Raw genomic sequence first — 26331 nt, forward strand, 5'->3', positions numbered from 1 at the left:
ACACCCTATACTCCAGCTTGATTTTCATCTTATATCGTTATTATATTTTCCGTTTGTTCTCAACGTATGTATAATGCCCAGTTACCAATCTGATCACTTAATTGTTATTATGACATTAAAATGAAATGATTTTAAACATGGAAAGGGTTTGTAGAAACATAAGAACATGCTTCAAGTGACATCAATTACATAAACATAATAAATTATGCAATAACCGAAATAAAGAAAACAATAAATGTTACCAGCATACAATAAGGATAATATTGATACAATACCAGACCATGTTTTAGTATACAATGTCTGACAAGGCCTTTGTATTTCATTATATGAAGCAAGCAAAATTTAGTAGTTAAGCTCAATTAGTTCAATGCAGACCTATGGAAAGTCCAATGAAGACGTTCGGCCCTTCCGTAGTTCAGCTCTCGTGAATTCGAAATAAAATAATAAAATATTTTTTTAGAAAATTATTTGTTTACAAAAAAATATATTTGCGAATATTGATCTTCTTTAACCTGAATTCACTGTGTTAAATTTCGTCAAACGTTGCAATACGGCTTAATTATTATTATTAAAGCGTAATAATATTTTCAGAGACTTTATGAATTACTCTACACGTCTTTGCTACTATACCTTGTTTTATAACGTTAATAAACGTTGCCGCGAATAATGCTACAGTGTTCATTACATCTACCAATATTTAAGTCCGAAATAAATGACCTTGGTAATTTGATAATGTAATCTATACCTAATCTTCAATTTAAGGTGGATAATCATTGCAACCCAGTCTTTACTTTAAAGAAATTTATTGTACTGTAGCGATTATGACATTGTTTTGCAGTGGTTATTGTAAGGATTGACAATTATTGGTGAAGGTATAATCAAGTTTTATTGTGAACAATTTAATTTTATGTTTTCGTACGTTTATGTTATAAATATGCCAGAAAATGTTAAATGTATAACAGGCACTGTCTTAATATCTTATTTAATTCACAAATTACTGTTTATGACGAGGTGCTATCAATAACAATTACATATACATACCTTTTTGGAATGTATGTATTTTGACACTTGGTTCCTTGTGCTGATGTAAACGGTTTCCAATATGTGATATGTGAACACTATCTAAATATTAAAATATTCCAGGGGAATTCGAGCCCTGTTGAGGGCTACTTTATTTCTTTTGTAAAATTTTTATCCTAGATTTTTTTTACTGGAGCTTTTGAGATCCAATGCTTACATTTATCAATATAAAGCAATTAATGACAAACTTCAAAACATGCCAAAATCTGTGAAAAGGCCCCTTTAATATAACTTCAGAAATATAGAATCAATGTTATAATAAAACTCTATAACTAACTGGCAGTTACTTTAATTCTTGTGCCCTGTTTTCTTTGTACATTACAAAGATTAAATGATATATATTTTATATCTGTAGTTTATATAGAAAACCCTGTAAGTTCATATCGATGAATCTATTTTTTAGATATTGTCTGCGTTTAAATCTATTTTATTGCACTAGTCTTAACAGAGCGTTATCACACTACACAATGTCTGATGTATAAGAGTTAAGATGAAAAATGTATTCTTATGGAATTTGGACCTTAGCATGATAAACGATAATTATTAAAGCTTAAAAACTCATTCCCGACTTCTGCACATGATAAAGAGCACTTTGTTAAAGTTTTATTACTTCATTGATAGCGGTCTTACTAAATAATTACACAGGAAACACTCAGTCTGGCATGTATCCGGTTGTGAAAGAGGTGGTTGACATGCAAATTGCAATCAAATGCCACGCAACGATTAGACTGGCTCCGAACTTCTCATGATTAAATCCCTGCTTTCATAACAAATACGTGACGAGAAAGCCACATTATTTAAGAAAAAAAAAACATGGCGGAACTGAATGACAACGTAAATGTAAGTTTAGCTGCGAAAATAAGCTGTAGGTTAAAAGGGCAAAAGTTATTCCTATTAAAGTGACAAAATATAGTATTAATCCAGCCAGCCATTTACACGCTTTATTAAATTTAGTCGGCACATAAAGATCTAACTCAGCAAGGTATTTGCAAAAACGTTTACATGTAATCTCGTTGCTTTAACTGTCGTTAAACGAATCCAGTTGCATTTTGTCGGCAACTGCATGGGAACATGTGTGTTTTCGATGAAAAAGGTCACGTCCAGTGTTTCACAATCTTTCAGCAATAGACATATAGTGCGTTTTATACCTTGTGTATATATACAGTACAGCTCACGCAAAACAAACATATTCCGCGATCCGCGGAGTCAGACGCCATCTTGTGTTCGCGGAGTCGACTCGGATTCGACTATCTGGTCGCCGGGTGGCCGCGTCTGTCCGCCGAGGCACTCAGCATCTCGCCTCCGCGACCCGCCTCGGCATGATGCCGAGGAATTTGTTGATGATGTCGAGTCATTCGGCGGACAATCGTATTAATTATAATTTACAATGTACATGTACCTCGGATAGAAATGGACTCCGAGTTTCGCATCATAAAATTTGTTACATGGCGCATTACTACGTTGCGAAACAATTCACTACATAATACATTGACAATAAGGTTTTGCATCATCTGTCCAAATTATCTTTATTAACTGTTTCTGAACCCTTTCCCTGATGCGTATAACCCCGAGTCTATCGTTTCCCCGATACATGCGTTTATTTCTGTCATTATCGATTACCACATACATGCGAATTTTTCCGTCTCTATCCATTTCCCGCTAATCCCGTGTATTCCGAATGTCCATTTTCAAATGCAAATTCTGATTAATACTAACGAGAAAAGTGCTCAAGAAAACTCATTAACACAAACATCCAACATTTTTCTACAATATCAAATGAATTTCGGCATATGTTTCTATTTAAAGATTTGATGAAATAGGTGTCCAATATGGACAAGGGTAACACAAATAAATACATGTATATGCCCATGATATTTTCGTGTCCAGTGTTTGTCTAAAACAAAAAGCGCGCGAAAATAGGCGTGGGTGTATTTATTTATACACAAAACTACGTAACGCAGACAACATTGTAAAAGCTTCGTAGTGAATTTCCATTTGAGTATCGGGGTTTCTCGCAAATGATTTTGACATTTTCCTGAATAAAATAAAAGTCAAAAACGCTGTATCATTTTCATATTTAGTTCGTTCAATATTGCAACAATTATTTTATTGTATCTGATTGCACACAAAGTGCCGTGTAAACTGTAAAGTTCATATTCTTTTACAACGACCAATAAACAGCGTCATCTATATTTAGATTTTATGCAACATGTATAAGTCATTTTCTGAAAATTGGGAGAAAGGAAAAGTGATTTTTCGAAAATAAACCAACGTTTTTTCCATTTAATTTGTCATAATTAATTAAATTTTGTTTTGTCTGTGTATGTTTGATTGGTTCTCATTTGTTTTTAGCAAATCTTATGAAAAAAATATCGTAATGGTAAATTTTTAAAGCAAGTCCCGTTTCCGAGATCATATACGAGAATTACTTCGATATGTTTACTGATACAATTATGTTTTTTACAGACGACACGTGCTAATCTAAAGTTTGTGTTATTGTAATACACGGGATATTGGATTATCGGTGCTTGATTGAGCAATAAAAGACGCAGTCGGCGGTTTTCAGAAGGCCTTTTGTACTGATTAACATAATAATTAATAGTGCATGTGCTTATCTAACATTTAGGGATAAAACACACGGGAGACTAGACACTTTGTGCTTGTTTGGGCCATACCGGTGGTTATTTTCAGTAGCACATGTGTCCAAAACTTAACGAGTTCGGGTAATAAAGCACTGAGATTATGATCTGAAAACTGCATGTAGTCTGAAATGAAATAAAATGCCGACGAATCAAAAGATTAACCGCCTAATGTTTCAGTATAAAATTCGATATTTTAAGGCGGGGTTCTCACTGCATTTCCATTTGCATTCGCATACGCTTGTATACTTGTTATATCCTCGTATTATTTGCACAGATTTATTAAAATAACAATGAAAATGCTCACGCTTTCCAGGCGGATAACGCTATATTACACAAGTCATCTTTATTTTTCGCGCAATTTCTAAGAGAACAGCAGATTTACAAGTGTATTTAATTGTCACAATAGTTATACTGTTTTGCGTCACAATAGTATTTTGGTATTCACATTTATGCCGAGTTTAATGTTTCAATATATTGCCCGATAATTTCGTTTATTATCCCCACGCTTTTTGAAAAAAAGGTGGGGATATTGTGGTTATCTCCGCCGTCCGTCCGTCCGTCCGTCCGTCTGTCCGTCCGTCCGTCCGTCCTGGCCACTATCTCCTCCTACACTAAAAGCACTAGAACCTTGAAACTTACACACATGATAGCTATGAGCATATGTGCGACCCTGCACTATTTGGAATTTGATCTGACCCCTGGGTCAAAAGTTATAGCGGTTGGGGTGGGGCCGCGTCAGAAATTATCACTCATTTTTTTAGGTTATTTTACATTTACTTCTTTATTTCTACACCGATTCACTTCAAATTGATACTGGACCTCTCTTATGACAATACGGTCAATCTCAACCATGCATGGCCCCATTCCCAACCCTGGGGCGCCCCGCCCACATAGGCCACACCCACCAAAAATTTCCATTTACTATAATTTTTTCATTTCTACACGGATTCACTTCAAATTGATACTGAACTTTTGTTATGACATTAGGGTCAATCTCAACTATGCATGGCCCCAATCCCAACCCTGGGGCGCCCGCCCACATAGGCCACACCCACCAAAAAATTCCATTTACTATAATTTTTTCATTTCTACACGGATTCACTTCAAATTGATACTGAACTTCTCTTATGACATTAGGGTCAATCTCAACTATGCATGGCCCCATAACCAACCCTGGGGCCCCGCCCACATAGACCACACCCACCCAAAATTGCCTTTACTATAATTTCTTCATTTCTACACCGATTCACTTCAAATTGATATTGAACTTCTCTTATGACAATACAGTCAATCTCAACTATGCATGGCCCCATTACCAACCCTGGGGCGCCCCGCCCACATAGACCACACCCACCCAAAATTGCCTTTTACTATAATTTCTTCATTTCTACACCGATTCACTTCAAATTGATACTGAACTTCTCTTATGACAATACGGTCAATCTCAACTATGCATGGCACAATTACCAACCCTGGGGCGCCCTGCCCACATATGTCACACCCACCCAAAATTGCCTTTTACTATAACTTCTTCATTTCTACACCAATTCACTTCTAATTGATGATTAACTTCTCTTATGACAATACGGTCAATCTCAGCTATGCATGGCCCCATTACCAACCCTGGGGCACACCTAGGTCAAACATTCGGCGTGGGTATACGCGTCGGCCTCTGCCGCGCCATTTCTAGTTAAATTTATATTTAGATGCAACATGTACATGGCCATTTTTGAAAATCGGGACGAAGTGAAAGTAATCATTTTTAATTATTAACGAATATAAGTTTTTATGAAAATTGTCAACATTATTTATATTTGTTTTCTATGTGTATAATTGTTTGGTTCTCATATGTATTTTCGCAAATCTTATGATACTCAAAATGCTATTTTCGATGTATAAAGCAAATCTTGTTTCCGAGATCATGTCCGGGATTAAACTGCGTAAGGTTCATTGATATGGTTATAATGACCTACAAAATCATTATGTATGAAGTTCCGTATGCAGAGAAGCTGACCAAAGGTTTACACAATCACGCAGAAGTAAACATATCAACGTATTATTTGTATCTATTTCTAATAATCGTTTATTTAAAAATTATTTAACATGTGTTATAGTATATAATAAATATTTGTATTTATTTATGCGAACCGCCGCGTGAAAAGACGCGGCGTGATGCCGCGGATCGATGCCGAGGCAGGAACAGACGCGGCGTAAAGTTCTCCGCGAATTAGTGCCTCGGCATGGTGCCGAGGGAATACTCGTTGTAGATGCGGAGTAATTTCGAAAACAAAAGAGTGTGTCCGCGGCATAGCCGCGGATTTTGTTGGTTTTGCGTGAGCTGTACTGTATGCATAGCTGAATGATCGCTGTTTAACTACGTAAATGAATAATAAATGTTTTGTCGTATTTATCAACTTACCTTGTCATTAGTAATGCATCCACAAAACAGTCAGCACAGGCGAAGCGAAATTGTACGAAATGCACAAGTATACCTGTCGGAGCACAATCCGACGTTTACAAGCTACTTGGAACCACCATAAACTTACGCGTGATATAGTTCCTAATGTACAGACGCTGAAAAAAAGCAGTCTTATGTATACCATTTAATACTTGCATAATTGATATTTTATTCAGTGACAACTGCTCCCAGGTATTTTAAGCTTTTGACGGCTTCCAGTTTCTCGCTACAGACCTTGATGTCTGTGCTGATGCCGTTGGTGTTGTTGGTCATCAATTTAGTCTTCTCTGCACTGATCTGCATGCCAAAATTTATGGAGGTTGTGTCTAAGCACTTCAATAAGTTCTTCAGCTCCTTTCTACTTCCGGCCAGGTCATCTATGGTGTCAGCAAAACGTAAAGTTTTGATTGTCCTGCCGCCAATGCTGACTGTCCCCTCGTGGTATTTTAGGGCGTCAGTCATTATTCTTTCCAGGAAGATGTTGAAGAGGGTGTGAGAGAGAAAAAAGCCTTGTCTCACTCCGACTGTGGTTCTGAACCAGTCCCCAATGCTGCTGTTGAAGTATACGGAACTTGTGGCATTGTCATACAGGTGATCTATGACTCTGATCAGGTTGGCTTTAGCCTCATGGTAGCCCACAGTGCTGCATGCCATACCCTGTTGAAAGCCGTTTTAAAGTCCACGAAGACGTGGTAGAGGTCCTGTTGGTGTTGCAAGTACCTCTAGCACAGTATCATGAGGTTGAAGGTTTGCTCCGTTGTTTTGCGCCCTTGTCTGAAGCCTGCCTGTTCTTTAGCGATTATCTTCAATCTGTTTAGTAAGATCTTTAGCATAAAGCATTTTAGCAAAATGCAACTGGATTCGTTAAACGACATTGAAAGCTACGAGATTACACTACTAACCGATCTTCTGCTCGGCTTATAACTTTAATATTCAATTAAATTCGACTTTCTCGCTACATGTGTGTGTTTTGCTGTCATATTTTTACGATCGAATGCTCGATTCTAAAACGCCATATAATTGGCCAACACAATGAGGACAACCAACCAGATGACGCGTTATAAAATTAAAATGGTGTGCATGTGAAGATGAAACACCAAGTGACATATAGCTATAAACACCCTATACTCCAGCTTGATTTTCATCTTATATCGTTATTATATTTTCCGTTTGTTCTCAACGTATGTATAATGCCCAGTTACCAATCTGATCACTTAATTGTTATTATGACATTAAAATGAAATGATTTTAAACATGGAAAGGGTTTGTAGAAACATAAGAACATGCTTCAAGTGACATCAATTACATAAACATAATAAATTATGCAATAACCGAAATAAAGAAAACAATAAATGTTACCAGCATACAATAAGGATAATATTGATACAATACCAGACCATGTTTTAGTATACAATGTCTGACAAGGCCTTTGTATTTCATTATATGAAGCAAGCAAAATTTAGTAGTTAAGCTCAATTAGTTCAATGCAGACCTATGGAAAGTCCAATGAAGACGTTCGGCCCTTCCGTAGTTCAGCTCTCGTGAATTCGAAATAAAATAATAAAATATTTTTTTAGAAAATTATTTGTTTACAAAAAAATATATTTGCGAATATTGATCTTCTTTAACCTGAATTCACTGTGTTAAATTTCGTCAAACGTTGCAATACGGCTTAATTATTATTATTAAAGCGTAATAATATTTTCAGAGACTTTATGAATTACTCTACACGTCTTTGCTACTATACCTTGTTTTATAACGTTAATAAACGTTGCCGCGAATAATGTTACAGTGTTCATTACATCTACCAATATTTAAGTCCGAAATAAATGACCTTGGTAATTTGATAATGTAATCTATACCTAATCTTCAATTTAAGGTGGATAATCATTGCAACCCAGTCTTTACTTTAAAGAAATTTATTGTACTGTAGCGATTATGACATTGTTTTGCAGTGGTTATTGTAAGGATTGACAATTATTGGTGAAGGTATAATCAAGTTTTATTGTGAACAATTTAATTTTATGTTTTCGTACGTTTATGTTATAAATATGCCAGAAAATGTTAAATGTATAACAGGCACTGTCTTAATATCTTATTTAATTCACAAATTACTGTTTATGACGAGGTGCTATCAATAACAATTACATATACATACCTTTTTGGAATGTATGTATGTTGACACTTGGTTCCTTGTGCTGATGTAAACGGTTTCCAATATGTGATATGTGAACACTATCTAAATATTAAAATATTCCAGGGGAATTCGAGCCCTGTTGAGGGCTACTTTATTTCTTTTGTAAAATTTTTATCCTAGATTTTTTTTACTGGAGCTTTTGAGATCCAATGCTTACATTTATCAATATAAAGCAATTAATGACAAACTTCAAAACATGCCAAAATCTGTGAAAAGGCCCCTTTAATATAACTTCAGAAATATAGAATCAATGTTATAATAAAACTCTATAACTAACTGGCAGTTACTTTAATTCTTGTGCCCTGTTTTCTTTGTACATTACAAAGATTAAATGATATATATTTTATATCTGTAGTTTATATAGAAAACCCTGTAAGTTCATATCGATGAATCTATTTTTTAGATATTGTCTGCGTTTAAATCTATTTTATTGCACTAGTCTTAACAGAGCGTTATCACACTACACAATGTCTGATGTATAAGAGTTAAGATGAAAAATGTATTCTTATGGAATTTGGACCTTAGCATGATAAACGATAATTATTAAAGCTTAAAAACTCATTCCCGACTTCTGCACATGATAAAGAGCACTTTGTTAAAGTTTTATTACTTCATTGATAGCGGTCTTACTAAATAATTACACAGGAAACACTCAGTCTGGCATGTATCCGGTTGTGAAAGAGGTGGTTGACATGCAAATTGCAATCAAATGCCACGCAACGATTAGACTGGCTCCGAACTTCTCATGATTAAATCCCTGCTTTCATAACAAATACGTGACGAGAAAGCCACATTATTTAAGAAAAAAAAAACATGGCGGAACTGAATGACAACGTAAATGTAAGTTTAGCTGCGAAAATAAGCTGTAGGTTAAAAGGGCAAAAGTTATTCCTATTAAAGTGACAAAATATAGTATTAATCCAGCCAGCCATTTACACGCTTTATTAAATTTAGTCGGCACATAAAGATCTAACTCAGCAAGGTATTTGCAAAAACGTTTACATGTAATCTCGTTGCTTTAACTGTCGTTAAACGAATCCAGTTGCATTTTGTCGGCAACTGCATGGGAACATGTGTGTTTTCGATGAAAAAGGTCACGTCCAGTGTTTCACAATCTTTCAGCAATAGACATATAGTGCGTTTTATACCTTGTGTATATATACATGTAATGCCTATACGAGGGTTATTTTTTCAAGCTATGTATTTTTGTCAATATTCGTTGTTGAAAAGTCAAACCATACACAATAGACGTCTAGGTGTACGTTTAACAATCTGGAACCCTTGGGGTTAACTCTGTGGGGGGGGGGGGAAATTTATGATACTGCTGCCTGTGATTCTAACCACTCTACAAAAAGGCATCAAAAGGTACGTGTTTACAAAGTATAAAACACGTGTCTATATTAAATCGTTTTACATCAATGTGTTTATGTTTTTAAGGCACATAGGTATTCGAATATGTAAACGGCTTACTCTCATTCACACTATTATGTTTTAATCACTTCCTATAAATACAAATGAATCTCGTATGATGATTCCACATAATGCGTTTATAAATGAACCGGACCGCCCTACACAAGTCCAACTGATAAGAAATGACTTTCATAGCGAACATAATGCGGACGTCGATGAAACATTTTAGTTTCTTATTAAACGTGTTTACGGTACAAAACTTTTCAATATTATTCTTTTTGCGTTGCATCTATTGGTTGAGTCAAATGAAATTCAAGCAGAGTTATTTCAAGCGAGCTCCTGCTAATTAAGAGAAATACACATGTTTTCTGCTAACTCTGTGAAACATACTGTAATCCCATAGTAATCTGTGAAAATCGGCTATTTATGCCAAAGACAGAATAGCATTTTGCAACGTAAAATATGTAAATTGGACCACGCTCACGTATTTGTAGAATCCAAAAATGGTTTAAAGCTTGGGATGGTTTTTACTGCTAACCTTCAACTAATTAGTACAGTCGTAAACAAAACCTTTGCCCCAATATACCACAATTTACTTAATAATCATGTTCAATCTAAATAAAATGGAAACAACATAAGTGCCCTCTTCTCAAAATATAAAATTACATTATTTATTATGCCAATTCTAATTCGAAGTAAACGTATTAACATATTTTTTCTACGTTTTAGTCAGTAATTTTAAAAGGTTTTTACTTGGCAACTTTTTTTATCGAAATCATCTTAATATACATACGTGCTATTTAATAAAATATACAAAATAATTATTACACACATGTTTAAATTAATGTACCATTTTAGGCATGATAAATATAACATAATTTCTAACATCATGTATGGTTAGGTCTTTGAGTTCACTGCTGCTGTCACCAACAAGGTTAATAACGGACGCACACTCATTGGGCCATATGATATCCTCCCAGATCTTCTTGCGTAGTGCTGTCATTGATGCAGTCTTTGTCTCACATCCGTTCTTATTCCGCTCAGAAAGGATGTTGTCTACTACCAGAGATTATCATGTCTCCTGACTGCGCACTGCCTCCACCATCTCTGCGTTAAGTATGGGCGTTCTTTCGTCTTCAGCTTCAGGGCGTGAGTCGTTCTGAAGGAGACTGAGATCTGGCCGAGGCGGGTAGTTATTGAGGTCCTTGCAGTATTTGATCCTACTGTTCAAGATTGCGGCAGTCTCAAGAGGTTCTCATCAGCGTCTGCTATAACACAGGGCTTGGAATTACTTGTCTTCGTTAGAGTATTTAGGGTGCTGTTGGCCATATTTAACTGCTGGTTCCTAAAAATTCCTTAACATTCCTTAACTCATGCATCCTTTGCTTTTTTTATCTTCCTCCACACCTTCCTGTTTAGTACTTTGTCATAAAATCTTGCCAGGTGTACTTCTCATGCAGCAGCTATCCTCTTTTATCTTGGGGGGTACACATGGCCTCTTCGTCATGCTCTCTTTCCCAAGAAGTTCTTTGACCGATGACAGCAGTGTGTCCTTGGTTATGATGTTATTGGTAATGGTGTCGATGTCATGGTTAAAGATGATCCGGGCTTCATACTTGCCATCTATCTATGATTGGAATGTATATGCTATCTCTAGATCGTTCAGTCAAATCTATTGCGTGGATTCTTTATGATGCGCTTGTTCTTTAAATTCAGCTTGATTAGTGTCAGCACAAAATCCTCGTTACTACAGATGTCTGTGCTAGAAAACGTATTTGTTTTCGCCTTGTTGATTCTGGACTTGAACCGTTGCGGCGCCTGTATGTAAAATATATAAATGTGTACTTGCGCGTTAAGGTACTGGTGTTCGTCGTTTGATTGTTTTAAGTTAAAATCTCTCAAACGTTGAAATATTTGTAAGTTTACAGAGACTTCAAATATTTGTTTAAACAATCTTTAGTAGTCATGAAGTAAGCAAATGTAATCTTGCATGCTCAAACTGCACAAAAATATTAAACGACGAATGACATATTAAATAATTATTGTTGTCAGAAACGTGTTTCACTACTTTATTAATCTAATTATAAACTATATTTTAGTGGTAAGTAAATGTCTGCAAATGGTAACTTTGTTACGATGACTTTGATGTACTTACAATTTACAAAATAACTGTTTTTGTTTGTTTACATATGTCTCAGCACATTTTACATATCAGCTTTATATATTTGTCTTTGATGTAGATTTCTATAACAGAGGGACCCACAGACATGCAAGTTAGATTAACTTGGGCATTCTTTCTGACGATTGTTGCAATAGGTAAGAGCTTGTCAAATATCACAACATTTCATGTCTAATGCTTAGGATTGCGGTTGCGTAATAGTAATTAACTAATACGATTTTGTTCTTTTGCATATCGGATTTATACCATCAATCTTAAGGTGGGCCTACACGTAGCCACATGCAATTCACATGGGTTTAGCCCGTTTCGTGTACCAGCGTGTCTATTTATCGCATAATAAAACTTGTTCAAAACAAATAGTGTGAATTATCGATTTCCATCATGTCATGTGTGGATGATTTAATTTTTTACTGAACAAATATCTATATGTTTACGTCTGTTATTGTTATTGTCTGTGTTTACGCGTACGATATACGGTATAATTTGAACATATCTCCCCATTCGTGCAAAAAGACACCATGTGCCTTCTAATTTCAATGTCACATGGTTCCTTCTTGCACCAAGTGGGTGATATTCATGGGTCACACAATTTGCGAAATAACAAATGCATACTTGTTCGCGCAGTCATAGACTCACCCAAAGTCAATTGGTCTTATAAGTATTCAATTGATTGATATACTGCATGATCGTACATAAGTATTATGATAACTTGTTTCATAAATACATAAATAAAAGTCTGAACTGGATTAGACAAGGGTCCATGTTGTGTATTTAGATAATGCCGCTACGCCACGCCTACTTGTAAATGAAGCGTAGCAACGCTCCGCCCCATGTTCTTCATAACTGCATGTTGACCTCTGATCTGTGTTAGTTAGTTGTTAGGCATTGATCGCTTCTATCGTTGAATGATAATAAAGTAGCCACTGAAATTATATGCTTTTCACTTCGTTTGTTTACCCAAACACAACACACTGGCGACGAGGATAAAACTTTGTGGATTATATTTCGAGAATTTTATCCGTTTAATAAGATTGTGCGTGAAATTCTGGATATAAACACAAAATGGCAACGGGCCTGATTGGGAACATTAACGCATATGACAGCAATGTCGAAACATGGACTTCCTACCAGGAACGACTTGAACAGTACTTTATGGTCAATGACATCGATAATGAACGAAAAGTGGCAGGACTTTTAACACTCCTCGGTGAAAAGACGTACGGGTTGTTAAGGAACCTTACCGTACAAGCAAAGCCGTCCGAGAAATCGTATGAGGAACTTTGTCAGCATTTACAAACTCATTTGTGCCCGGAACCGTTAATAATCGCGGAACGATTCCGATTTCACAAGAGGAAACGAGCAGTGGGCGAAAGTGTGAGTTGTTACGTAACTTCACTTCGATAGTTGGCAGAATTCTGTGAGTTCGGATCGAACTTGAACGATTCGTTAAGGGACAGGTTCGTTTGTGGACTTAAAGATGCAGGAACACAGCGAAGATTATTGTCAATCGTTGATTTGACACTGCAAAATGCCATAGAAATAGCGCTTGCCATGGAAGCTGCACATAAGGACGCCGCCGAGTTACAGTTATCGGCAGCCGCCGATGTGCCTGTCAATCGAGTTGGACATTCAACAAAACCCAAGAAATGGAAGCATCACAAACATGCCAAAGAGAGCAGCAAGTGCATCCATTGTGGGAAAACTAAACACCCCTCCGAGAAATGCAGACTGAAAGATGCAGTTTGTCATCACTGTAAAGCAAAGGGACATATAAAGGCTATATGTAGGAAGCAGTGTATGTAGGAAAACGTTTCAGTGATCAACACTGTGAACAAAGGAGACAACGGGAAATTCATCGTTAAGCCGAAGATTAACGATGTCGAGGTACCCATTGAGCTTGATACAGGATCAGCAGTTACCCTCATATCAAACAAGGATTTCCGAAAACGATTCGGAAATATGAAGCTCGATCCTGCTTTTTCCATACTGAAGACATATTCAGGCGATGTCATAGAGCAACGAGGGACAGTTATGGTGCACAATGCGAATTTGCGTCGTAAAAGGTGATGGGCCTGCACTGTTCGGAAGGGACTGGTTGAGTCACATCAAACTGGACTGGGGCACACTTTTTAACGTGAACTCTGTGTCAACGGAATGCCTGAAGGTACGTCTAAATTCTATACTTGACAAACATAAAGACGTGTTTAGTGACGGTATAGGACATGTGAAGGGCATTAAGGCAAGGCTCACCTTAAATGAAAATGCTCAGCCTAAATTCATAAAGGCTAGGCCGGTACCGTACTCTATTAAGCCAAAAATAGAGAAAGAACTGGACAGTTTCGAGAGTCAAGGAATCATCCCGAAATTGGACACCAGTGAATGGGCGACACCGATCGTTCCTGTCGTAAAAGGAAACGGCGATGTGAGAATATGCGGTGATTTTAAGGTTACCGTAAATCAATCAATCAAGGTTGATAGATATCCTCTCCCAAGAATCGAGGACATTTTCGCCAATCTGTCAAATGGGCGAAAATACAGCAAGCTTGATATACGACAAGCGTACCTACAACTAGAATGCGATGACGAAACCAAGGAGTTGCTTACGATCAACACCCACCGAGGATTGTACCGTTACAATCGGATGCTATATGGGGTTTCTTCTGCTCCAGCTATATGGCAACGCACAATGGACCAAATTCTTCAAGGAATCCCTGGGGTGCAGTGCATGCTGGATGATATGGTGATTACTGGTGAAAGTGATAATTTGCATTTGGATAACTTACAAAAGGTGTTGTGTAGGTTACAGCAATATGGAATTAAAGTAAATAAGGACAAGTGTGAGTTTTTCGTGCCAAGGATTACATTCTGTGGTCAGGAAATTGACGAACAAGGTTTATGGAAGTGTCAGGATAAAGTAGAGGCGGTATTGAATACACCACCTCCATGTGATGTTACATCACTTAGGGCATATTTCAGGGTACTCAATTATTACCATCGTTTTCTGCCAGATCTCGCGACCGTAACAAAGCCCATGAACGCATTGCTCGAGAAAAATCGAAAATTCGTCTGGTCAAAAGAATGCCAGAGCGCGTTCGAAAAGTCGAAAACACTTCGCATTACGGAACCTGTTCTTACACACTACAACCCGGAACTTCCGGTTAGGCTCGCGTCGGATGCCTCACCGTTCGGTATTTCCGGTATATTGTCACACGTTATGCCAGATGGCTCAGAAAAGCCGATCGCGTTCGCATCAAGGTCACTTACCAAAACTTAAATGAAATATGCTCAAATCGATAGGTAAGCATTGGCAATTAATTGGGCAGTACAAAAGTATTACCCATATCTCTATGGTAGAAAGTTCACATTGGTTACTGATTGCCAACCCCTCACTTCAATATTCAGCCCGAGCAAAAGCATTCCGGCAACGACTGCTGCCGCACGCGTTCAGAGATATGCTATATTTCTCTCTGGATTCGATTACGATATACAGTACAAAAGTTCTAAAATGCATACTAATGTGGACGGATTGTCGCGTTTACCCGCGCCGTCAAAGGAAAAGGGTAAAGAAATTTCAGTTGAAGATGTGATCTACACTTCTCAGTTAGAACAAATTCCGGTCACGAGCGCGGAAATCAGCCGTGAAACTAGGCGGGAGCGCGTTATGTCACGTGTATTTAGGCAAGTACAACAAGGTTGGAATACCAATGATAATGACCCTCTTTTGAAAGGCTATTACGCGCGACGAAATGAATTGACGATTCACCACGGATGCTTAATGTGGGGCATTAGGGTGATCATTCCCATTAAGATGCGCGAACGTGTGCTTGATTTATTGCACATCAGCCATCCAGGTATCGTTAAAATGAAGGCACTAGCGCGTAGTTACGTCTGGTGGCCTGGCATTGACACTGACATCGAACACATGGTTAAAAGATGCGAACCGTGTCAGATGCAACAGAAATCGCCCGCGAAAGTTCAGTTACACCCGTGGGGATGGCCTACGTCAAGTTGGGATCGAATACTTGTAGATTTCATAGGTCCATTTCTCTGACGCATGTTCTTGGTTATCGTAGATGCTCATTCGAAATGGCCAGAAGTCATCGATCGGAAATGAAATCGATAACTTCTGAAAGAACAATTGAAGAATTGCGTACAATATTCGCAAGATACGGCTTGCCCAAGCAATTAGTATCAGACAATGGTTGTCAATTTACATCTGAAGAATTTTCTCTGTTTATGAAGAGAAACGGGATATGTCATATAAGAACTGCGGTAGCAAAACCGTCCACAAATGGTCTTGTGGAAAGGTTCAATGGCTCTTTCAAATCTGCAATGCGCGCTTTAATGCATGAAAACACCGATTTCAATTTGAAGATCAACTCTGTCTTGTTGGCATATCGTAATACGCCACATTGTACGACAGGGGAAACTCCTGCAAAACTGTTTTTCGGTCGGAATTTGCGCAGTAAACTTGATTTGATGATACCCGACACACAGACACGAGTCACAAATGGTCAAATGCAATTGTCAATGGCTGACAATAGAAAAGTTCGCGAATTCGAATTAGGCCAACGTGTCTTAGCGCGAGATTTCAGACCTACTGCAAGGGAAAAATGGATCCCTGGGTCAATAATTTCTCGATATGGTCCACTTTTATACAAAGTAGATATCGGGAATAATATGACATGGAAACGCCATGTTGATCAGCTTCGCGCGTCGGAAATGCAGAAGTATTCTGTTATAAATATACCTGTTTTCACACCCTTAGAAACTACTTTAAATGCCGCGAACACAAATGTCAGTGAACTTCAGCCGGCACCGAATTCGATGGAAATAAATGAGTCCCGGGATCATCGTTGTAATGATACGGATTTACGATTTCCAGAAAGACGCTATCCATTACTCAATAGAAGACCGCCCGAACACCTGCAGTACTAATGACACTGATGGTTTAATGTTATGCCAATTACGTTTTATAGTGGCATAAAGACATTTACTTTAACTGGCAGGAGAGAAAGACAGGTTACCGGTTGTTTTTACAACCTGTGTCGAATTTGGACGCTCACTAATTTTCCTAAATAGCATGCTATAATGAAGAAAAGGTCATGCTTAGTTTAGAGAGGTCATGAACTTGAAATGGAAAGGTTTTATTGATTTATCATTCTAATGGTTAGAATTGTGTTTATTGATATTTACATGTAAACGGATTTGTATGTATGTTCATTTTTATTTATATGTATGATCAATGAAATTAAAAGGGGAGAATTGTTGTGTATTTAGATAATGCCGCTACGCCACGCCTACTTGTAAATGAAGCGTAGCAACGCTCCGCCCCATGTTCTTCATAACTGCATGTTGACCTCTGATCTGTGTTAGTTAGTTGTTATGCATTGATCGCTTCTATCGTTGAATGATAATAAAGTAGCCACTGAAATTATATGCGTTTCACTTCGTGTGTTCACCCAAACACAACAGTCCACTTCTCAACTCGTTAATTATATGCCTATATGGGTCGTAATATAATGTCATGTTTCTATGGCATCTGTTAAAATAAATACCTACTCGCACGTACAGTCACTATAGGTAAGGCAAGCTTAAGCTTTACGAAATATATGTCAATGTTTAGAAGCAAACTGTCGAGTAAATGTCTATTTAAATGATACAACAAATCAAATAAATTGTATATGGCATTGTCAGCTTTTGTTTTAGAGCTTGCATTAATTTTAATTATTATAATGTACCCATCAAGAGGTTATTGGTTTAAACATATTTTATTCTAAAGGTGTCCATTTTTGCACTACAATGTTAATACATCGTCAACATTATTTATGTGCACGTGTATTGGATTAACATCCAAATTTGCAATACTTAAGAAAGAAACAAACATTATAATTACTAACTTTGAATGAAAACCTTTTTGAATGATAAACTATAAAACAAACTTTCCAAATATAGCATGCAATAAACTGTTGTTCCTCGTATAGACCGGGCGACTATATGTCTAAAAGACGACATTTGCGTTTGATCTGGTCATTTTGTTATTAACTCGATGAAGTAGATAACTAAAGAAACAGCAAAGGCAAGCTTGATCTCGCTTCAGAGGTTTAGTTAAAATACATGTAGCCCTACGGAATTTACTTACGATCAGTTCGTACAACAGGTAATTTGATCTGCTGAGAAATGAAATTAATAAAACATGTACATGTAATTCGTTTGCAAATTAAAACCTAGATATAAAACGAGACTAACTAAGAAAAAAATCATCAATTCTTATTTTTTCTTCTTTATCATGTTTCTAAATTAATAAGGTTTGATAAATAACAATGTTTTGCCGACGTTTTTATTGTATAGGCAATTACTTGATCTCGTGATTTAACATGACTAAAATAATACAAAACGTGTACGATTATTTTTTCCTCATTTTTATATACGCGGCCCAAATGCGACTAAGTATCGTTCAGTATAATAAACCACCAACAGTTTTCATAACGATTGTTTGACCGTGAGTTCACTGATTATTTCATTTCACCACCACAAAGCAGCATCAACGTCGTAAATAGTATTACTTATAGAGAAACTTGTTTACAACAACAAATTTATAATGCATCCCTTATGACATACATTTATATGAAATGAATGGGCTTTATTTTAGGGCATGGGCGCAGTGTTCAAGGATTAAGCATAAAGATCAATTCCGGCAGAAACATTACGTGCGGAGAAGACGTTACCGTAGCCTGTCACAACGACGTCAATGGAATAGTTATCCAGTTTGCCTCCAATCATTCTGTTAATTACGAAACAATAGCAGAATGCCAGTTTGATGTTGACCCCCAACTAATGGATACAAGATTTAAAGAAAGGTTCACTGTGTCTCAATCATGTATACTAAGGTTAAGAAATTTCACTGAGCGCGACAGTGGGACATATAGGTGTGCAGTGTTGTTCAATGAAACAAAACGTGTTAGTGATGAGGTTTCGTGCACTAATGGTATGTAAGAAAAGATATGTTTTATTGTTTTTTGTAATAACCCTATCCAATTAATTATATTGCTCAACATTAGAACAATTCTGGTTTTCGTTACCTGATATAATTTTCAAAACAACTAGCTGTACTAAGCTGTAAGGATAGCTCAGCAAACCAGCATAAATATTGGGGTAACAAAATCAAATATATTTGAATCGATATTCATTTAAGTGAATTTAAGTTAATACAGTTAATTGATGTATCGTATTCCTGTGAAACAAAACGTTCGTATTAGTCTAGTTCGAAATATCAGGTGTTACGTGCACATGAAATTCTTCGAACAATGCTGTTTTATTTTAAGGCCGTCCGTTTACAATCAATGTATTGTTACAATATCGTTAACTACTTTTACATAAGGTATTCACAAATATGTGCATTGCTTTACAATGTAGATCGTTCATGTTGAGAACGCAATTTGCTTGTACAATATGTGTAAGATTCCATCCGTGCTTACGCGTAATAAGATGTTTAAACAAACATTATTAACTATAGCGTTTTAGAGTTTACACGATTTCACAACTTAATAGCGACCCCTTAACATATCAGTACCGAAATTGATGTGGTAATGTGTGTGTGTTTATGTGCAGGTTCTACAGATCTGGTGCCAGCTATGGCAACTGATAAAGCCCAGGAAAGAACGGAAATAAAGGATTGTAAAAAAATTATAATAATTCTTAGCTCAGCACTTAGTATCCCACTAGCGTGTATCGTCACCTGCATTGTATACACACGATGCAAGAACAAAGGCGATAAGTCAGGTATGAAATAGTTATCCTTTAACTTAATTGTGCGAACTTCGATGAGACAAACGATGATAGGTTGATTTAGGTTAAAAACGTGCATGTACTAGGTGATAATACACAAATATTATATCGGTAATTATTTCACAACATGTAACGCAAAACACACACACACGCGCCCTCATGCACTTACGCTCGCAAATTCGCACCTTAGTTTACAGAGGCAAACCCACAAGCACACGCATGTTTTGTTTAATGTGAAGCAATGTATTGAAGACAACTTATAATATACGTATTTTTATTACAGAATCAGGTACAACTGCAGAAAGTATACCACTCGAGCAACAGGTATTATACCAATAAGCTAAAAGTACATGAAGCGTACGTTTTATCAACGTTGATTCAACTTAATTTATCGTAAAGGAAGGCCTCAATAAAAATATGTAGCTTAGATACAGTTCCGTTGTACGTTTTCATTACTATGTGTTATCTACAAGCTGCCGTCGCCTCTTACGCTTCTATATAACCGATTACATGTTGAACATTGCATATTTCAGAACAAAGTTCTATCTATGGAACTTATGTTGTGTACTAAAAATTGTATAACAAAATATAAAACCTAACGATTTAGAAAACACATGCATACAATTTTACAATTGTGTCCAATACGGCAATCAGAGGGACGGGAAGCGAACTAGAATTGGACATGCATGTTAGGTTAAGGATTTCAAGGACACGCCTGCTAAAAATATTGTATTTTATAGGGCTCCCACGGGTCAAAAAATTTATTTGTGTCGGGTGGGCGGGTCAGGTATTTAAAAAATCAATATTGTTTTTGTTAACTACACTCGTCTACAATAAAACATTTATTTTCTTTAAGGATGAACATATCAGATACATTTAACAAATAATCGTTGTGAAATAAGACTAAATTACTTCACAAAAAAAGTATTCTTTATGTAGAATTACCTGATTCTTTATAGTAATACATGAATTTATTATAAACTGTGAATGATAAAACCTCGATTACGGGATATATAAAGACAAAGTTCAGCAAAATAAACTGCAAATGAGTTGAAATAACCCTTTTAAGCAAAAAACACTGCTATGATGTGCTTTCTCTATAAGAATGTAGGTGTATCTTTTAGAATCAAAATGACTTGAGCAAATAAAGAATATATGAGATCATGGGAATAGATGTCTATCTTATTTCGATATGTAGTATTATTTTCTTTAAATTAGGCACACAAAATCAAGAGGCTAATATGCGCAATATAGACTGCTTAAAAACAAATCCTTCATAACTTTGTTACAATAATTGTGAACAAATGTAACTTGATGTATCAAACTGTAAACAAGATCTTATCTCACCATATCAAGACTTAAATAAGAAGTATATAAGATGGAAAATGACTAGAAAACTGAGGAAAGTAAATACTGTCTTAATTAATTTAAATTATAACACAACTTCAGCGTAAACAATTCTATACAAGTCAAGTAACTAAGTTCTTTTTCAAAAACAGCAACATATCAACATTATCACTTTTCATGCAGGATCTTTGCTTAGGCATAATGTAACCAGATGTGGAGAACACGCGCTCACTAGCAACTGATGTTGCTGGAGTAATTAAATACTTCTTGGCGATGTGTGCTAATTGTGGGTATTTTTCCTTGTTGGAATTCCACCATTGAAGTGGATTTTTGTCCAATTTGATACTTGGTTCAGCATGGTAACCATTCAGTTCAGTTGATACTTCATCAGAATCAGGAACACTAAAATAACGTTCAGAAAAGATATCCCCAAACAGTTCAGTAAGTGCAGTTTGTTGTAACACCACATCAGAGAGCTTCGGAGTGTTGTTGTTACTATCAGAATCTTAACTGGAAAAACGACTGGACAGGTAGCTTCACCACCTCGACAGTAGAACGAGTTCTGTACACAAGTTCAACTTTACAATGTTTACAAACAGTCATGCCTTTGTCGGCAATCATAATGCCCTTTTCGTTTTCGGATTTAAACCCGAAATACGCCCATACTGGCCAATCTACATACATGCCAGAATTGTTTAGGTCCAAAGCGGGACCTTCCATAAAAAAATTGTCGGGACATTTGACCAAAAAGCAGGACACCTAAAACGATCTATCATTCCACTTTTACTGTAGTCAGTATAGTACTAACAAAAACTCTTGATACTTTTATTCAAGACATAAAACATCTGATATGAAGCATGAAATCTAAAACATAACAATAACAGTATTATTAAATAAGACAATAGCAAACAACGAAGTTCAATACTCATTATATTACTTTAAATGGCAAACATTAACGCAGGGGAGGCTATCCAGTACACTAGAAGTACGGGTTACAGTAAACTATCTACCGAACAGTTACATCAGCTTGACACGGAATGCGCGGCCGTACACATTTCCGAGGTAGGTTTTTGGTGAAAGCAAACCGTCTTTGTGTTCATTTTAACTGCCAACAACGCCTTAACCGTTCTATGGCCCAGATTTTCCCTTTCTTCTTTCTGAATTTTTTTTCAGTGCGATGAAACAAATTCTGGATCGGCGTTTGAGTGAGGGATTGACAACGCTAAAAAGCAAGTGAAGAGAGTTGCGGGAACCGAGCATTCTGTAGTGGTGTCTTGATGCTGGCAATGCACGACCAGAAGGGGTCCAGTGCCATTCCTTTAACGTAAGGGGGTAACGCGCTTTCCGAAAGCAGCTGGATATCGACGAATTCATCATGAATACGACCTAGATTTCCCACACGCACGGACAGCTTGACCACTAAAAACAAAAATGACATTTGTCAATATCGTATTAACTTCACAATGATGCTTAACGTAATTATTTCTTGTTTGTTCATTTATGGTGTGTCTTTAACTTGTTAAAATGACAATTAATCTGTATCATATCTAAATAAAAAATGTATATATTTATGTATAAACCTACCAGACTCTGTCGATGTGTTCTGTCTGTTCTCTGGACGAAGGCAACTTTGGGTCTTCAATACCTCATCGTTGACCGGAAACTTTGTGAGCATTTTCGTGGTCAACTCTACGTAGAACGCCCTCACCTTCCTGTGAACAGTGATTCAAATTTACACAGGTGTTCCGTGTATTAAACGTATACGACTTTAATGTGATTATTTACTTATTTTAAGACACATTAATATGCCCATGTTTGATATTCATTAATTAAAGAAAAAATATTATTTGTGTGCACAATTTCAATTAAAAAAAATGGTTTTGTTAAGTTCTTTTTGTACCTGAAAAAGGATGCTTGGACCTCCGGGGGAGCCTCGTCATGGTAGGTACGTGTGGCGTGGCCTATTGCGATCGTGTCATCATCGTGCTGGTTGTCGCGGGTCTCAAAGTCAACCTTTGTTACGTCTGCTACAGTAGGGTCAAACTGTCATGAATAGCACGTCGTTGTTTTTAGCTTAATTGGAGTAGGGTCAAACTTTCATGCATAGCACCTCGTTTTTATTATAATTACACCCACTTACACTAGACAGGATTGGTATCACTTATTGGACTGTTTGTTGCGATTTTGGTATATTGCACATTCAGATTATCCCGCTATTTCGGAACTAAACATTGAATGTAAAAGACTCATTAATGACGTAGAGTTAATTTCACAAAACAATTGTTTTGTAAACCGTTTCAAACAAAGGCAAAAGCAAACACATTTTCAACATTTATTTTTATCTAACCCCTTACCGCGTCAATAGTTTTAATTCCTCTTTATTCTTTATTATTTATTGGTAATCAGTACACAAAGATTGACAAAATACTTATAATTACACAGAAACATGAGCTTTGAAACACGAGATTTGAAACCACGAAATAATATTATTGATTCCGGAAGCGAGATGGAAAGTCAGAACGGCACATTTCGGGTATTTTCGGGTACCCGTGTGAGCACTAGTATTTTAAAGTCATACCATTTGAGTCGAAATTATAACTCCCCAATTCTTAGTTTAGCTTCCTTGCGCCGTCTTAGCCCTCTTATTATTTCTTATATTGTTCCAGGAAACGACGACTCCATTCGCAACGCCTCAAAGGAAACCCCCTGGTATACGAAGAACACCTTCTTATAATGTTCGACCTGGGAATACAGGTACATTCACCAACTTTACTATTGTAAAATGTCTTGAGAACAAACCATTTTTACGCGCTTTATTTGTAATTGTCTGTTTGGCTTAATATTGAAGCATTTTTGTCACCAGATGTTGTGCACAATAAAGCAACGCAGCTTCAATTAAGGAGTATGGATCTTTTTTTATAAATTTGTTTTCGCAAATTTTACATTTATCGCAAACTTAGTATATTTATTTAATTATGATTGCATACATCAATTAATAAAAATTTATAGTTGCATGGACTGTTTTAGTATATACATTAAAATACGCTGTCAATTGTGTTTTTTTTTAAATTTAAATAAAATCAATATCCTCAAAAAACTTTAACATGTACGAATAAATATCAGACCCATACTTAATTTGTGTGCATGACTTCAACACAAACTGCTGTGTGAAATACATTGAAAAACTACCTGTGATTGCTTTTTCACAGACAATATCAAGAAGGCATTCGCCAACAGATCGATATCCAATGTTGAAAATGATTCAGGAGAAACTAACGTCTGATACTGTGTGGAAACTACTCAAATAGTTCATTGAAGAATTTTGATGTTCATTTTTCGTATATGTATAGGTAAGCTTATGTTATGTAACTGCTACTTACACTACGCTGGAAACACAGCAAGACGGTAAAGCGAGCTCTCTGATATAAAACGTGTCCTGATTAACGTATTGATCGCTTGAAGGAAAAACGTATGAGCAGTTCAAAATAAAAGAAATAATGTGTTGTTCAGTGAATTGTATAAATTTGACGATGTTATTAAATGAAAAAATCAACGGATGGACATGTGATCATATATAAAAACGCAAAATGTTGTTTTTTATAAGCTTTGCATGCATTAAGTGTTATTCCCTGTTTGTTATTGTCACCTATGCTTTGTTGAGATAATGAGATTAATAAATCTTTTGTATTGCTTTGTCACGTAATTACACATTGTTCCTTAATAATACACAGTAACAACCAAAGTTCATTTCTGTTTTCATCGAGATTTAGTTCTGTTAAATAATTTTTAACACAACGCTTCTAATGTTCATGAAGTACAATTTTACAGCGCGGCGGCCTATTGGCCACCACGTCAAGAAAGCGTGACTACTCTACTCGATTGTCAAAACTCGTTCCAATGGTCCCCGGGTCCGTTAAAATTACTCCGCTTTTATACCAATTTCGTTACGTACTCGCCTAATTCGTGACCCACGCCTGTCATCAAGTAATGGGCGTCAAACGTGTGCATACCGGACTTTTACGCCTCTGTACTCGCGGGTCTCCATTTAATTTGACATCTCCAATTTGTATTGCTTAATGTACCTACTAATTGTTTATATGCATTTTGCGAGTCACGATTCTTATATTTTTCTGTTCGTCACATATTACTGAAATATACCTATCGGAATGTCGCTTCTTCCCGCTTAATGTACCTACTAATTGTTTATATGCATTTTTCGAGTCACGATTCTTATATTTTTCTGTTCGTTACATATTACTGAAATATATCTATTATCCTTTCATAAAATAAACTCATAATAATAAAATACATTGCATATACATTTTACTGAAATATACCCATTATAACCCGTTACATTACAGCTTCGTAACGGGGATTTCTGACGAAAAGATTTTATACTCATAAAGGCATTTTCCCCTTAAGACTATTTAAGGAATCCGATGTGTTCTCTTGTCCTTATGATATTATTTCTACTTCAAGGTATTTACCTACGCTCATCAGATATTAACGATGTTTATATTTGTGTCAATTTCCATATATGTATTAGTATTTTATCAATAAAAATGTTGGCAAAAAAGACATTTGTATGGTCTCCATGTTTCAACGTGATAAGGGCATCGCAAGTTCACAAAACACATTACACAGAATTACTCTCAGTATCGAAATATCACCCTTAATAAAGTAGTTTTGTGTTCGTGACAGTTAATTGCTATTAAGCTAATCAGCAATTTTAGTGTACTGCACATGCGACATTTTTCTTAAAGGTTGTTTCGCAGGTACGTTTGAATCTTTACTGTTAAAATATTATGTAAGTGTATATCTTTTATTGTAATCTTTGAATGTATGTGTGCTTTTGTTTTGCTGCGTGTTTTACCAACATATTTGTAGAATCTATGTTAATAATAAAAGTATATAGTTTCATATTTGATTAAACATATTTATTATCTACGATAAGATCGAATATTCGACTATTCGAATACTTAAATGACCGAATAATCTGATACCACTTTTGCTATTGGTCGGTATATGTGATCCTTAGGTAGCAAATGCTCGCTTGTGCTCATTTTTGGTTAAATGGCGTCTCGGAGACTGCTGAAATAGCTTTTAAATGAGAAATCGACGGAAGAAAAACAAGTTTTCAGCACTGTCTAGTACAGTACGTTATTTAAAACGTCATTATTTATGCAGATATTATATACAAAGGTTAATTCTAAAAACAGGTGAATATCGT

General features: G+C 36.2%; 2 protein-coding genes across 3 annotated transcripts in view; one reads left to right on the forward strand and one right to left on the reverse strand.

Moving 5' to 3' along the window:
* Positions 1–26331, reverse strand: part of LOC127867342 (uncharacterized) — a 442512-nt gene that overhangs the window by 203436 nt on the left and 212745 nt on the right. The window lies entirely within an intron of this gene.
* Positions 14008–15240, forward strand: LOC127869773 (uncharacterized protein K02A2.6-like). The gene has a single exon (XM_052412434.1). The coding sequence runs from the start codon at positions 14008–14010 to the stop codon at positions 15238–15240; it is 1233 nt and encodes a 410-aa protein (XP_052268394.1).

The sequence above is a fragment of the Dreissena polymorpha genome, chromosome 2, assembly GCF_020536995.1.
Source record: "Dreissena polymorpha isolate Duluth1 chromosome 2, UMN_Dpol_1.0, whole genome shotgun sequence".
NCBI classification, from domain to species: domain Eukaryota; kingdom Metazoa; phylum Mollusca; class Bivalvia; order Myida; family Dreissenidae; genus Dreissena; species Dreissena polymorpha.